Below are 14,327 nucleotides of genomic sequence, written 5' to 3'. Positions count from 1 at the left end.
GACAGACTCGGAGCAATAACAAACATCTTTTCAGGAATTGTTCTGCAAACATGGAATCCCCACAAGTTTTCACTCCCCACCGCAAACATATGGGCTCAATCTCCCTGTGAGATACCTCATGTGACTCTTTGTGATGGAGTGAGTCTCTGTCACAGAGACACTGTGATTTGATTCTGGTAAACATGTGGCATACCGGCGCTTACTGTTGCTAGGTAACGAAAGTTGTCTAGTGACCGCTAAGTCTGTTTTAAATCACTCTGTCTGCTTAATATTTGCTTTTAATCACAGAAATTTTACAAAGAAAATGTAAAAACAATGAAAAGGAATCATGTCCTAGGGTCAGCAGCAGCACTACACCTGGGAACATAGGAAAACACGAAAGGATTAGCTTCTCCTCCGCCATTGTTGTTGACAAAGTTGATATCGTAGGTCCCGCCCCTTCTTGATTTTGATTGGTTTGTGAGGGGGAAGTGATGAGCGCGGCGGTGTTCCAAAAGTTGAACTGGTTTTGTAGAGAAAATAGGCCCTTTACGGATTTCCCACAAACGCTGTGCAGATTTACTGCATGAACTTTAGTTGAATCTTCGGTCTGAACTTGCCTTTAGGGTTTTGGTTTGTGGACAGAATGTTGTATGTGGTGCTCACAGCTTTGATTACCTAATTTAACAAATGAACAGTGGGAATTTCTTGATGTTTTGTGGCTAAAGTTGCTGACATTATAACTGTAATGTACGACAGTCCCATTCCAGACGGTGACCTTTGCTTCATGTCAAACCCGTGTCTTCTCTCTCTCTCCTCATTTCAATCTGTTGTTTAAACATTCTCTTCCACAACATCCAGAAGTGCACTGATCTTACTGTGTACAATGTTTGTAGGTTTTTTTAAAGGACTGAAGATCAGACGATGAGAGTAGCAGGGACTTTGTTTCTGGAAGAGAGCCTGTTGTTAATTTGTGTGAACCTCTCTGAGAAAAAAACGTGTGCTCCAGTTTCGTTGTGGTCTCCTTTGGAGCAACAGTCTGCATGCTGCAAGCAGCAACAGACAGTCAGTCAAAGGATGTTGGTGATATGCTTCTGCACAAAATGCAGGAGGATTTTTGCTTAAATGCATAAAAGACGCTGACCAGTTTCTGGTGCCACATTCGAGGTATGATTGAGTCATGTGACAGCAGGAGAGGTAGATGGGCCCGTTGTGGCAAGATGCCTGAATGCAATTCAATCAGATGCAGAAGAAGGTTTGTAGTTAATAAAGTTTCTTTTGAAACAAACGCAGAGAAGCATTGCTGGTTTAATGGCCAGTACAGAGAGTCACTTGAATGATAAGAGTGTCATAAGTCTTTGAAATATGTACACAGTCACCTCTTCCCCTTTCTTCCCGCAGAGCAAAAGCAATGGTGGTTGAAAGGGAAAAGATGTGGAGGGGCTGCATCCTGGGGCTGGGGAAGGAAGAGACAGAGAGAGCGCCCCAGTTAAGGTCAGAAAGGGGAAAGACGGTCAGAGTGTATCAGAGAAGCTCTGCTCCCGCCCCGGTGGTCCCCAGGCCTGATCCACTGAAGCCGGCCAGTCTTTACAAGGCCGCAGCCAGAGATGCCCCGCCAGCTTTATGGAAGCCGAGAGTACATGAGAACCACGTTAGAGGCAATGCGATACCTATCACAGGCCTGTAGACTCCTGTCCTCATGCTGTCTTACAACACACTGAGACGCCCTCTCCCAGCAAGAACAAAAACACACACACGCACACACTGAGAGGCAGATTCTGCACCACCCAGCTGACTGTCTGACACGGCAGAAAACATAATTATACCTTCCTCTTTTTAAAGGTCCCATGCTGTGCTGTCTTGGTGAACACGGGCCTTTTCTAGCTCTGTCAGGTCGGTTTCATGACTATCTCCTCGGCTGTAAATCCTCGGACAAAAATATACTGTTTCATCTTTGAAGACGCTGAAAATTCTTTGGGGTCCTTCAGAACTTTACATGAGAAAGGGCAGCTGAAGAGCGGGGCTGAGGGCAAACATCGGTGAGAGCTCGAGTGTGTCATTGTGCATGGTTTGGGGGGGGGTAGTGGGGACTGAAACAAATGTCCTAGTTTTCTTATTGTCTTCTGACATTAAAGGGTCATTTCTGTTAAGTCTTTGGACTACTGTTACCCCCAGATATAATATGACATTGTGTCTCTCAACCTCTGAGGGTGTCCCGAGATAGTTTCAGGGGGTCACCAGATGGTTGTGGAGAAAAATTAAAATAACATATTTTATATAAAATAAGACATTTTAGACTGGGGTATGGATTTGGTATGGGCCGTTCAGAACAGCTGCAGGTTTCTACGTAGAGCCTCGCTTTCGCTGAAATCGACCAATCGTCATTCACCGTCATTCTCCTCAGGCTGCCTTCTTGCACCAACTTGTAGTCAAGTCGTCAAGATTTCTGCTTGCCACGCCGATACCTCCTGGCGATTCTGGCTCATACATATAAGGCCAAATAACCGATCCTAGAGCACCTGTGTGTCAGCCAATCATGGCTAAGGTCTAACCTCTGAATGGCAAAACGGTTTGTTCGTTTCAGGAGGAAAGACAGGCTCCGAAAAATATTGAAATTAAAATATGTTTACAATTTTTATAGCGAAACAAACTTTACCAACGTGATTCAAAAACACATTAGAATGAAAATTGATGAAATAGATTGCAGTGCTAAAACATGTCACCTTTGAGAGCCAGGTGCGCCTGCAGGCAGACGTGTTGCTATTTACATGGCTGATTTCAGCCTTCGTTCTTATATAAACCGGGCTCGGGCAGGCATGTTTTACTTATTTCCTTCCACTGTGCCCTTGTACACGCAGAACACACACAGGCTAGTTTACGATATATACTGTATGTCGATGAACGGATTGATGTTAAAACCGCTTAGGAAGCATGAGTGGCAAACAAGAAGTGGATTACTCTGGGGGGTCGCGATGCTAAAAGGTTGAGGACTGGTGGGTCGCGACCCAAACGTGGGTCACGGATGTGTGCTTGAGTTGTGGCCAAAAGTCTATGCTGCTCTTTTATTTTGAAGGACATGGGTTTCCTAGTTTCCTATGACATGCAGGCAGTTGAAGTGTAGTTTATTCACACTCCATGTATCCAGTGATTGGCTAATCCAAGCTACAGTTACATTTACATCTTGAAACTTGATGAGCCCGACAGTAGTTGCATTTATGTTGTTTCAGTTTATTTCCGTTGAAAAAAGGCGGCTAAGCGAATGAATTGTAGAGGCAATATGTTCTTCTAATGCTCTGCCGCATGATTGTCTTGTTGGCTGACTATTATACTGTTGTGTTTTGTGATGATGACATACTGTGATGCTTTGTTCCATATCAGGTCCAAACTGCAAAGATTTTAATTAAATGAATTTGACTCGTTAAAATTTTTTGGGTGCGACTCGTCATTAAGGAGAAGGAGGTGGGTCCTGAGGCGAGACTAGTTGAGAAGCACTGATCTAGATAACACCTACATAATCAAAGAGACATTTAACATAAATTCAGGAGAGCAAAACTACAGAGTGAAGAGTGAATTCGTACACCAATATAATCATGTGTACAAAAATGTTCAGTATCAGTTTTCCCTGAAAACGTTCTGGACTCACCATCAGAGACGAATCCTTCCATCTTCTGCTTGAAGGGCTCGAGGTGTTCCTGTGATGAGTTGGAGCACACCTTTTCCACGTTCTTCTCACACGCTGAAAGAGAGAGCAGAGGGAGGCGGGGATGATGAATGATATAACAGGCAGAAATGACTCTTAATAGGCAATAATAGCAATTACATTAATTTAACACAAGGATTTTTATCCCCTATCTACTTGCCTGAGCAGACACTTGATGGAGAACATCAAACATTTTACTTGAGTGTTGTTCTCCATGTTGTTGCAGTTTCTAATGTCTTAATATTACACATGTGAGTGCAGCAGATGTGTTTGTGCTGTTTGAAGATGGCTTTTCTGCGTGGCGCCAAATGACCCAACACACAAAAGCTCAGAGGAAACAGCCGTGACTGAGCGTGTTCCAGCCGAACCTTCCCCATTTCCTCTCAACTGTAACCCGGGTTAATATACACACAGACGCCTGGTAAAAGAACTTTGGCACATTGCTCCAACCTGTTAGTCATTAATGGCTGCAATAAATACCTTTACTTGCTTATGACTGCATAGCTAAATAGTTGGGCAACACAACAAGAGCATTAACAGGTCTGGCCGCAGTCTCACTTCACTGCGTGGCTGCTTTCAGATCTGTGTTTGGCTCTCATATGTTTGCATGCGGAGCAGCTGCACCTGCAGCTCGGTAAACTCAGTCTATTACATCTTTTATTTATTGGCTGTCTTAATAAATCAGACAGGAAACACGACGTCTGAGCATTAAAACTGAGGAGTAACTACGTACAGCCTCACTGTCTGGACTCCAGGACCCTTTTTAAATCTGCGGATAGTGAGAGCCAGCAGTTATCGAAATAAAAACCAGAGATCAGCAACCAAACATGACAACCAAAATATCCTGTTTGGACAAAACCGCGTTTCCTCACCAGAAATCCCCCAACTCAAAACGACCCATTAAAAACAGTGTTCAAAACAGCAAGTCTACAATTTAGAGGCGGCTCTCTCCCAAATGTGGTCCAGACAGCGAAGGCCGCAAGGAGGAAGCCCACAAAAACACAGCAGCTGTAAAGAATAAAAACCAAAAGCTCCAGTTTGAGACATTGTCTCGGAGTGATAATACAGTTTTGTTTTAGGTGTGCCTTAAAGGAGGATTCTCCTAAAAGTAAATAAACATCGCCACTTATCCTGTTAGGTGGAGGACCTTAAAGCTGAAAAGACTTTTACCGACATATTAAGAACTCTTTAATGGTAACAAATAAGGCTCAAATGTTTGGTTATTGAGCGGCAAAAACAGTGCAGCAAACTTTGATGGGAGAAACTAAGAGATTTGGTGTTATTATTCAAAATTGTTGTATTCAAGGAATTGTACATAATTCTGTGTTGATGGTCTAAGTATAAGAAAAATATGGATATAAAAAAATTGGGTCTTTTATTCATATTACTATATATATTTTTTTTTATATTAATATGAATAAAAGATATATATATATATATATATATATATATATACACACACACACACACTACCAGTCAAAAGTTTAGAACACACTTTCCCATTCACTTGTATGAGTGTCCAAACTTTTAGACTGGTAGTGTGTGTGTGTGTGTATATATATGTATATATATATATATATATACATGTTATTTTGAAAGCATGGCATATATTTCCATGTTAGAATTAAGACATGCAAACACCTATGATTAATTTTGAAAAAGAAATGATTCAATCAGGTGTAACTCCATTTCATGACTAGAAAAATAAGACACACTTTGAGTGAGCAGCGCAGCCTCTGATATTAAAGTGAAAGCGTATTTCATTGTTGATGTCTTTATAGGAAAAAGTAGGAATTTACTGAGAATCTGTTTGGCAGGTCTGACGGCAGTAAAGAGGATTATAGTCCTCATGATATCTCAAGTGCTCACTGACTTCAGAGCTTTTTGGAAACTTCTTACCTGGAACTATCATCAGCGAGAATCAATGACATACAACCAAACACAATGTTAAGGTGGACAAATCTGATGTCTATGCCTGTTGATGTCTGTTAAAAGGAAGTTTTTCCTGCCACTGCTGCCAAAGTGCTGTTCATGGTGGATTCATGTTGGGTCTCTCTCTAAATAACATAAAAAATAAGAATAAAAGAGTACGGTCTGGATCTGCTTTTTCTATAAAGTGTTTTGAGATAACTTTGGTTATGATTTGGCGCGATAGATCTATCTAAATAAGAATGGTCTGTCTGTGTTGGTATCCTGTTGTTTGGTAGGTTGGTCGGTGGTGGGGTTAGGGTGACTGAGGGTTAAATGTTCGAAATAACTCGAAATGCAAGTGACAGGGCTGTTGTATTGTCTGTATTGTGTTGATTTCAACAATAGAAAAAGAAGTGATAAAAAGAAAATTAAAGGCCAAAAAAAACAACAACAACAAAACCATAACACATTTTAAATTAACATTATGACTATTTTTTCAGACGCTGACTTGGTATTATTACTTGTCAAATCTCTGTATCTAATAATAATCTCTAGTGAGAGATAGACGTTTATATTCTGGCTACTTAAGCCTGAATTGTGCATGACTACAGTTAATATTTTCATGTTCAAATAAAAAGTAATAATACACTTGGATATTTCATTAGCAAACTGACCAATAAAACTAATGCGACCAAAATTACATGTAAAACAAAACCTTTTCTATAGGTTATAATTAGCTTTTATGTCATGTACAAATATCAAATAACACATACTCTACTAACTCTATTGTAACAATAACTTCTGTTTTTTTTGGCCAGTGAGGAAACATGAGGCTAATTTTCCAGTTTACAACAGCAACTGCGCTAGAGTCAACCCTCAGCTACTGGTGGTGACCCAGTTTGTCCTATCAGAAGAAGTTTCCCAGCACAGAGGGACAGCGTCGTAATGGGAGCCACAGCAACACCCTTTAAAGCCTCTACTGTTGCTACAAGCAGACGAAAGGTACAGCCTGTTGACTCAGCATCTTTTGAACTGTGCGTCTTACAAAAGTATTAAAACATAATTCATATAACTGAACTGCATTGTAATATGCATTGTGTGAAACCAGATAAACCAGAGTAAATTATAGCTTTTTCAAGATTTGAGCTTCAAAACACTCCAATATCAAACTTACAGACCAGCACCTACTGTACAACTCCAGAGGACTCATTCCCAATCCATCATAACAGAATATCAGAGAGTCAAGCCGCTATTTCGTAATATGAGGTAACATGACAACAAGCTGCGGGTGAAGGAGGGGCGGCGGTGGAGGAGTAAACGGGAAGAAAAACAAACAAAAGAGCCAGACTTGTGCTGAAGGATTTGCCCTGTGTGGTTTACAAAAATGGGTGACTTTGATGTCAATATGTACTTATGATTTCACCGCAGTAAGCGAGAGCCCCCGCTGCAGCTACCAGGAAATCACAGTCAACCAAGACAATGCAGAACAGTGTGTGTGTGTGTGTGTGTGTGTGTGTGTGTGTGTGTGTGCGGATAAGAGGAAGAGGCTAAAAGAGTGGATGTGAGAGCGTGAGCAGCGGCACAAGATGAGGAAACTGGCTGTTTGATGAATGTTTCTGTCTCAACGCCTCACCACCTCCTGTCTCCGTAGCTCTGGATCATTATTAACAGGGAAGACACAGAGGAACACATGATGATACACCGGTGATTTCATTGTTGTTTAACAGTTGCCAGCGGAGCTACGGTTCCAACTAATGCAATAATTAATGTCAAATATTGTTATATTCCAGTTTGACAAATACCTGCATGTAAAAAAAGACGCTTGGAGGAAAATCTGCTGCTTTTCTTTATCAGAGGTTAAACCAGTACAATGCTCCGGCCCTGGGACATGCTTATAATTTATATCTGGAAAAGTGAACTCTCTCTCTGATCCCCACTTATCTCCAATTCCAGCAGACTGTCAGACTTTCAGCTCGCCTCCCTGTGGGATGAAGCCTTCTGTCCCTCCTCGGTGAGGCCAGCCAGGAGGCTGCTTCGGTGGGGAAAGGTAAGACACTCTCTCCCCTTTCCACTCCTCATAAATCGACCTGTATCCATCAAAGTATAAGCCTTCTCCTGAATTTTAGAAGGAGAATACCGTACTGACAGGTAGGAACGTCAGGCAGGACTTAGAATATGTGGTGGAGCATTAACCCTTGTTAAAATACAACAAGCAACTGCTTAATTTATCTGTAACACCTTCTTAATATGTGACACGGAACTGATTCTTTTGTTGCGTTTGTTCAGACGAGTGTCTCTCTGCTTCAGCCCGCTGATTTCACTTCACACACGCCGTTGGGAGCGCAGGCTCCGTCGTAAAGCAGAGCTCAGGCTAAAGGCCCTGCCTCAACCTGACATTAAAGGCCATTTAAAATCAGGACACTGTCTGATTTGCCACAGTGATGAATGCCTAACCTGGGCCAGGCCTTCTGTGAAACACTAAACTCCCCTGAGCAGCAAATGAGCTCTGACTGTTTCTTTTTATTTGATCCTATTTCATTCGGTAGCGTCCCTGCCTCTCTGTCAAGTCCAATTACGCGGCAGTTAAACGGATCTTTATGTAGGTAGTCGCTGGGCTGATGTGCACGTTCAACCTCCAGTTTGATAAGCAGTGCAGAGCTCAGGTTGTTTAGGATGTTAAAGATAAATGTTGGTTTGGGTTCTGGGCTCCAAAGCTTTGATTTGACACAGATACAATAGAAGATATTTGGCTTTATGGGACTCCTACAGTAGGTTTAACTCCTCGTGGCCTCCCACTCATCCCTCTCCCTCTGAGAGGAGCACAGAGAGAGGTCATCACCCTCTCCCCAAACAGGAAGCCCCATCAAAAGAGGATCATGTTTCTGCACAAGCCAGTGAAGGAGAGGGCAGCCAGGCGGACGGGGACTCGCTCGCGAACATCACCGACTAGACGCTGCAAACACACACACACTTGTGCAACGAAGCAAACACACTCCTGCGCCAATTTAAATACAGTAAACTGAGATTTAGAGGGCGAGAAAGGCAAAGATTGTTGCATATATTTAGAGCTCTTGTCTCAGGAGGAGGTTAAGCTAGGAGAGGTGAAGTTCTGAGTCTCATGACCTTTGACCCAAGCCTGCAGGGCAAGACACCGCAGTCGCCACCTCAGGATCAGGTGAGGGGCAGGCGGCCTTGCTTGTTCCAGTCAAACAGAGCGAGTAAAGTGTGACACAACTCACGATGTGGATGGAAGCGATCTGCGTTAGCTTCATAATTAAGACCACTTGCTTTCTTTAGGCTGGTTTATAATAGCCGGGCATAAATATTTATTCCCGGCGTCTGCAGAGGATAAAAATGGTGGGAGTCAGAGGTGGAGCTCGCCAAACATCCAGCATCCAACGCTCGCCCTGTGATGCTAATACCCCCGAGGACTACCGTGCCAGACTGTGCTGCAGCAGAGATCAAATACGAGGGCCCTTATGTTGCATTTATTGTCTTCAGGTCTTCCATTTTTCCTAATAAATGAGTGACAGCTTGAGGTGGGTCTGGGTACTTTAGCAGACTCTTTGTATTTTTCCCCCGGGTCAGAGAGGAGAGGGCTTTAACAGCGATCTAAAAAACGGAGGGGAGACTTGCGGAGCATATCTAATTGCTTTCATATGCCGTATTATTGGTTGATTTAAATAACCACAGACACCAGGGGCACTGGGGGGCACCGCCTTTAACCTCTGCATGGCCCTGGCCAAGACTGACTGGCTGGCTGGCTGGGTTACGGAGTGGTTGGCGCCCACGTCTCTTTCAGAGCACAACACCAAAATCAGGTTTTATCCGGCAATTATCACTCTGATGCTTCCTCAGTGAAGTCTTTTTGGAGTCTTTCTTTGCTTTTGAGTGCATTAGAGCAATGAAGATGCTTCTTTGGCAGGCTTTTTGTCATTGGTGCTTAAATAGGAGAGTTTGCGGCGTGATGATGACAGGGCTGTTGAGATGCAATGTCTGGAAACTGGGAAAAGCTGCCTCGGGCGATTCTTGGTCCTGAATACACCCACAAACCTCCATGCATTTACATTTACGCTGCTCTGTGAAAGATGTTCATGTATACAATCACACTGAGTGATTTACAATTACACAAAAATGACATAAGCAATAAAATACGGTTTAAACTTTGACGTTTTAGTGAATGTACGCATCAACGACCGTATATATAGATGGACGACACGTCTTCCTCTCGTCGATCTTCCTCTACTCTGCTAATCCAGAACAGATCGGCTGCAGGAGCCGTATTGGTCAACAGAGCTGTCAATCATCCTTTTTCAGCATCAAATAACTAATTAAAAATAAACTTGACAGAAAAATTTACACTTGGACATAAATCAACTAACTATTATGACAGAAACCATGTGTGAGAAACATTTATCTGGCGTGTATTTTGATTTTATAGTTTGACTCATGTCCCATCTGTTAACATGGAGGAGGCGGGCTTTATGACCTATACTGCAGCCAGTCAGCAGGGGGCGCTTCAAATGTTTTGGCTTCCCTTATAGGGAGCCATCATGTCGTCCATCTTTTCATACAGTCTATGTATGCATACAACAAAGCATGTCCTACCGCTCAGGTCTTTCTTCAGCTTCCTGATGTCCTTGGCGAGGTCTTCAAACTTCACCTGTGCAGCCTGGAAGAATTCCTGAGGCTCCGGCAGAGGGAACACACTCTTATCTGTGCCGGCATTCTGGAGAATATAAACGTATTTGAGTTTTGAGCATCAAGTGTGAGTGTAAAATTTGGTGAATTTCATTTAGAGTACAGTACCTTGTCAAAATTACGCAGGTAGTATAAAACAACATAATCCACCAGGTTCGTACGATTGTCCTGAGGAGGAAATGACCGACGATTAGGATCTTTAAATGACATGACTTGATTGTGTGGGTCTGTTTATCTTATTGTTGTGTGTTACCCTGCTCTTGACATCCTTTAGCTTGGGGAGGATTTCCAGTCCAAAGCCATCAGCCTGACCTCTTGTCCTGTTCCCTCCGTTCATATAGTTCCCAAAGGCCAGAACAAGACCCATTACGTCCCGCAAACTGTCACACTCCAGCAGCTCCTGACACAGACACACACGGCCTTCGTGTTAGTAAACATTCATAGAGCTTAATGAAGATTTTCTCTAGCAGTGTTTGTTGTGTGTTCTCTTACTTTGCAGACATTTGAGATGATGTCCACCTTGCGGCGGATGGAGGCGATGGTATCGAGGAACACTGACTGAAAGATGATGCAGTGAGCTCGGCCAGCGAAGTCGGGAATCTGGGAGAGCTCATAAAGAAACCTGGAAACAAAAGGGGAAAAGGAGGAGGAGGGGGGAGAGGACGGGGTGTGATGTGTTATGACAGAATTAAACAAAATGTCTAACAGGAAGAACTATTCTGGGTTCTTGGCAGGCCTCGCCATGCAGACTGGCTGAGTCAATGTTGCTGTTCGTAAGCACACAGGCAGCTGATAGTCATGAGCGGCGCTGCTCGGCTGGGTTTGAAGGGTCCATGGGGTCGGGTGGAGGAGAAGCAGCGAGAGACGCACACGCATTGATCAAAGGTAGCTCTGGCCTGATGCGGGATGACTTATGTAAACAGTGGCGTGTCAGAGGGGAGCGGAGCGGTAACATCCTGTGTGATTAGGCCCCGCTGATGGAGGGAGACACTGAGTAGGGATGACTCTGGCAGCCGTAGTGACAGCTCTGGTCAAACATGGAAACAGGAAGGCCAGGCTGAGCGGCACCGCCGGGTCAGAGCCTCGTTAACCGGTCTGGACTACTTAACCCTGACAGGGACTACTGAACTGCTGATGTCTATTAATGCAAATGTTTTTACACTTTACAAGGAATATTTCAATAATGCCACAATTTCTAATATTGTCTATGTTTTAGTGATAAACCGTATGAGTTAATTTGACTTCTTCTTTGCATTGATGATGTAAAGAAGAATGGCTGATCACCTTCAAGTCCAACTAAACTAATAAATAACTATTATTGGCATCATTTCAAGTTATTTTTCATTATTTGCTGTGTCTTTGAAGTCACATAAATCCATGTTAGTTAATTTAACTAAGCTACATTTTAAGGTTGAATATCAGGCAAACAAATAAATATAATACATTTTGGTAGAAGTGAACTTACTGTTCAGGTTTGTCCAGCAGTTTAACTTCTTCTTCTTTAGAGCTCTCATAATGTTTCGTTATCTTGGTCATCTCATCACTGGTGGCCCTCTGGAAAGACACATAACACAAAGCAATCAAAATGTAGCTAAATATGCTCAAAGAATGTAAAAAACATATTTTAACATAATTGATTGTACTGATAAGTGGCAACACGCAAGAGTGAAACTTATGTGTACAAATAAAGAGGTTTTCTAAGTTTCTTTTTTCCCCTTCATACTTACATTTTCATATAAAGCTTCAACGGTCTCCAAGTCCACCACAGAGTTGTCCACAGTAAGAACAGCTGGAACAGCAAAGAAATTAATTATAAGCAGTGAGTTTTATAAATGGATGAGATCTTGGCTGCCAGGGATGTAAACTCATGATAGCATAGAAAACATTATGGAAAACTGTATCTAAAGTATACAATACATTGTAGAACAATGAAAAACACAAATAAAACAGATTCTGGCCAAACATTGGCAATATCTCTGGACAATGCCTACTGGGGGACGAAGCCCCTCACTGCTGCTCAAAACAAAACACCCAAAACTGCCGAACGTCTGGGCCTTCAGCCATCAGTAATGATTTTCAGAGTGATGCAGAAGAAGGTGAGCCAAGTCAGAAACACAAGATGATAAACTACTGAAGTGAAAGAGAGAGGAACAGGAGGAGGAAGAGGAAGAGAGAAAGTGATCTCTGGTAGAGATCCTGATTGAAATACCAAAGGACTGAGAAATTATATGAAAAAGCTTGTTTGCCTACACACTGAATGTTTAGCCTGAGTCACACAGTAAAAAGAAAGTGTGCAGGGGCAGCAGTATGCAGAGGACAGCACAGAAAGAGAAAGTGACTCCTGTTCTGTGTCTGAGAGGTGTCACAGGTTTATTGCTTTGGTGAGGGAGGAGGGGAGTAGGGACGGCTCCACTGCTGCTGGATCGGCTAACAGTGCACACCACCTACTGCTCTCAAATCAGTCAATGTGACAAAATATAAGAAAATTATTGCCACCAATACAAAGAAATACTTAAAAAGAAATTATGCAATGTTTGAATAACAGTCACCATGAGAATGATGCCTCAATATCTTACAATGCAGTAGCATTAGTGGAAATAGTCACACACTGGACCACAATATTTTTCACCCTAAAAGATCTAGCTTAGGTTAGCCAACCTTAGCTAACATTAAATTAGCTTTCACAACATTTAACCAAAATTTGTTTTTTTTGTTTTTTTAAGATGGCACTACATATTATATTGTAGCGTAAGAGTCTAAAACCAACTTCAGTTATGAAGTATGCTAGCTCTAGCTAATATTAGTTAAGCTTCATTGCATGTAAATGTTTGCAAACATTAGCTAACATTACAGTAGCTTCCTAACATACAAACATTTAAGCAATATTCCTCCTTTTGCTCAATTAAAGCGGCTACTGCCATAAGTGACAATTATGCGATGACTGATGCACAAGTTGAAAAAAGTCTCAGACCAACTTCTGTAACGTTATACACACTACTAATTCTAGCTTTTGTTGCTAACCTTAGCTAACATTACATTAGCTTCCTAAAATATAAACGTTAAAGCAAAATTGTACAACTTTTGCCAAGTAACAGCTGCTACTGCCACAACTCACAAATACATGATGACAATAATAAGTTCAAGTAGGGAAGTAGCCTCAAACAAACTTCAGAACAGTGAGACAACTGAGACACACCAAATATAGCTTGTTGTTGCTACTGTTAGCCCACAGCTTCCTAACATACAAACAATAAAGCAAAATTGGGGATTTTTTGCTAAATGACAGCATGACAGTCGCTATAACCACAAGTTATAACAAGATGATGAAGGCAATTACTTAAATTAAGTGTAACTGTTTCACAAGTTCTAGTTTAAGTTACAAACTTTAGCTAACATTACACAATCTTCCTTGCATAAAACATTAAAGTAAAATTGGGAACCTTTTGCTAAATAACAGCCACTGTCCTAAACATAATGTGTTATTTTATACTCCATTTATTTATTTTTAATAAATTGGTGCTTCTTTAAACACCAAGGTATTTGATATTAAATAAGTGGTACAAGTGCCATGTATCATGTATTGTACTGACAAAGGTAAAAGTTTATATAAACACAGCAGGAGTCTTTTCAATCACACATTGTTTCCTGCTAACAAGGTAATACTTTGCATTCTGGTTCCCAGCTGTTCCTGTTGCAGAGAAGCTGTCGATGTGGTCCTGATGTCTGGATCAGAGAGATCGCTGGAGGTCCATTTCCTACATCTTATTAGAGTGGATTATTCAGTCCCTCAGCCATGCAGCCGTCAATCACACACCAAAGGGGGGCCTGCTCCAGTGTGCACAAGAGCACTCTGATCCAAGGGGAGCCGGATATCTCTCCACACCGACAGATCAAAGCCTGCCTGCCAACCGCCTCACACCCTCTCCTTCCACTTTTCACTCATCGGCTTTGGTGTGGAAGGGCATGTGTGGTGTGTGAACATGCGTGTGTGTGTGTTTGTTGGTGGTGTGTGGGGGAGAGCCTCTCTTTGCCCTTG

At 42.2% G+C, this 14,327-nt stretch overlaps 1 protein-coding gene across 2 annotated transcripts in view; it reads right to left on the bottom strand.

Annotated features, from left to right (window-relative positions):
• LOC138591257 (formin-like) overlaps window positions 1–14,327 on the bottom strand; it is a 56,851-nt gene that overhangs the window by 10,714 nt on the left and 31,810 nt on the right. For both annotated transcript variants that reach the window (XM_069661792.1, XM_069661791.1), the window contains 7 exons: window positions 12,019–12,080; window positions 11,757–11,845; window positions 10,784–10,913; window positions 10,545–10,691; window positions 10,400–10,459; window positions 10,199–10,319; window positions 3,623–3,715 (listed from right to left, as the gene is read on the bottom strand). In XM_069661792.1, coding sequence (XP_069517893.1) covers window positions 3,623–3,715; window positions 10,199–10,319; window positions 10,400–10,459; window positions 10,545–10,691; window positions 10,784–10,913; window positions 11,757–11,845; window positions 12,019–12,080 — 702 coding nt within the window. The remainder of the gene's footprint in view (window positions 1–3,622; window positions 3,716–10,198; window positions 10,320–10,399; window positions 10,460–10,544; window positions 10,692–10,783; window positions 10,914–11,756; window positions 11,846–12,018; window positions 12,081–14,327) is intronic.

The sequence above is a fragment of the Semicossyphus pulcher genome, unplaced genomic scaffold (assembly GCF_022749685.1).
Source record: "Semicossyphus pulcher isolate SPU_LCO1_2020_fin unplaced genomic scaffold, fSemPul1.0.p SCAF_14, whole genome shotgun sequence".
In the NCBI taxonomy this organism is placed as follows: Eukaryota; Metazoa; Chordata; class Actinopteri; order Labriformes; family Labridae; genus Semicossyphus; species Semicossyphus pulcher.
This window is presented reverse-complemented; position numbering and strand designations above follow the sequence as displayed.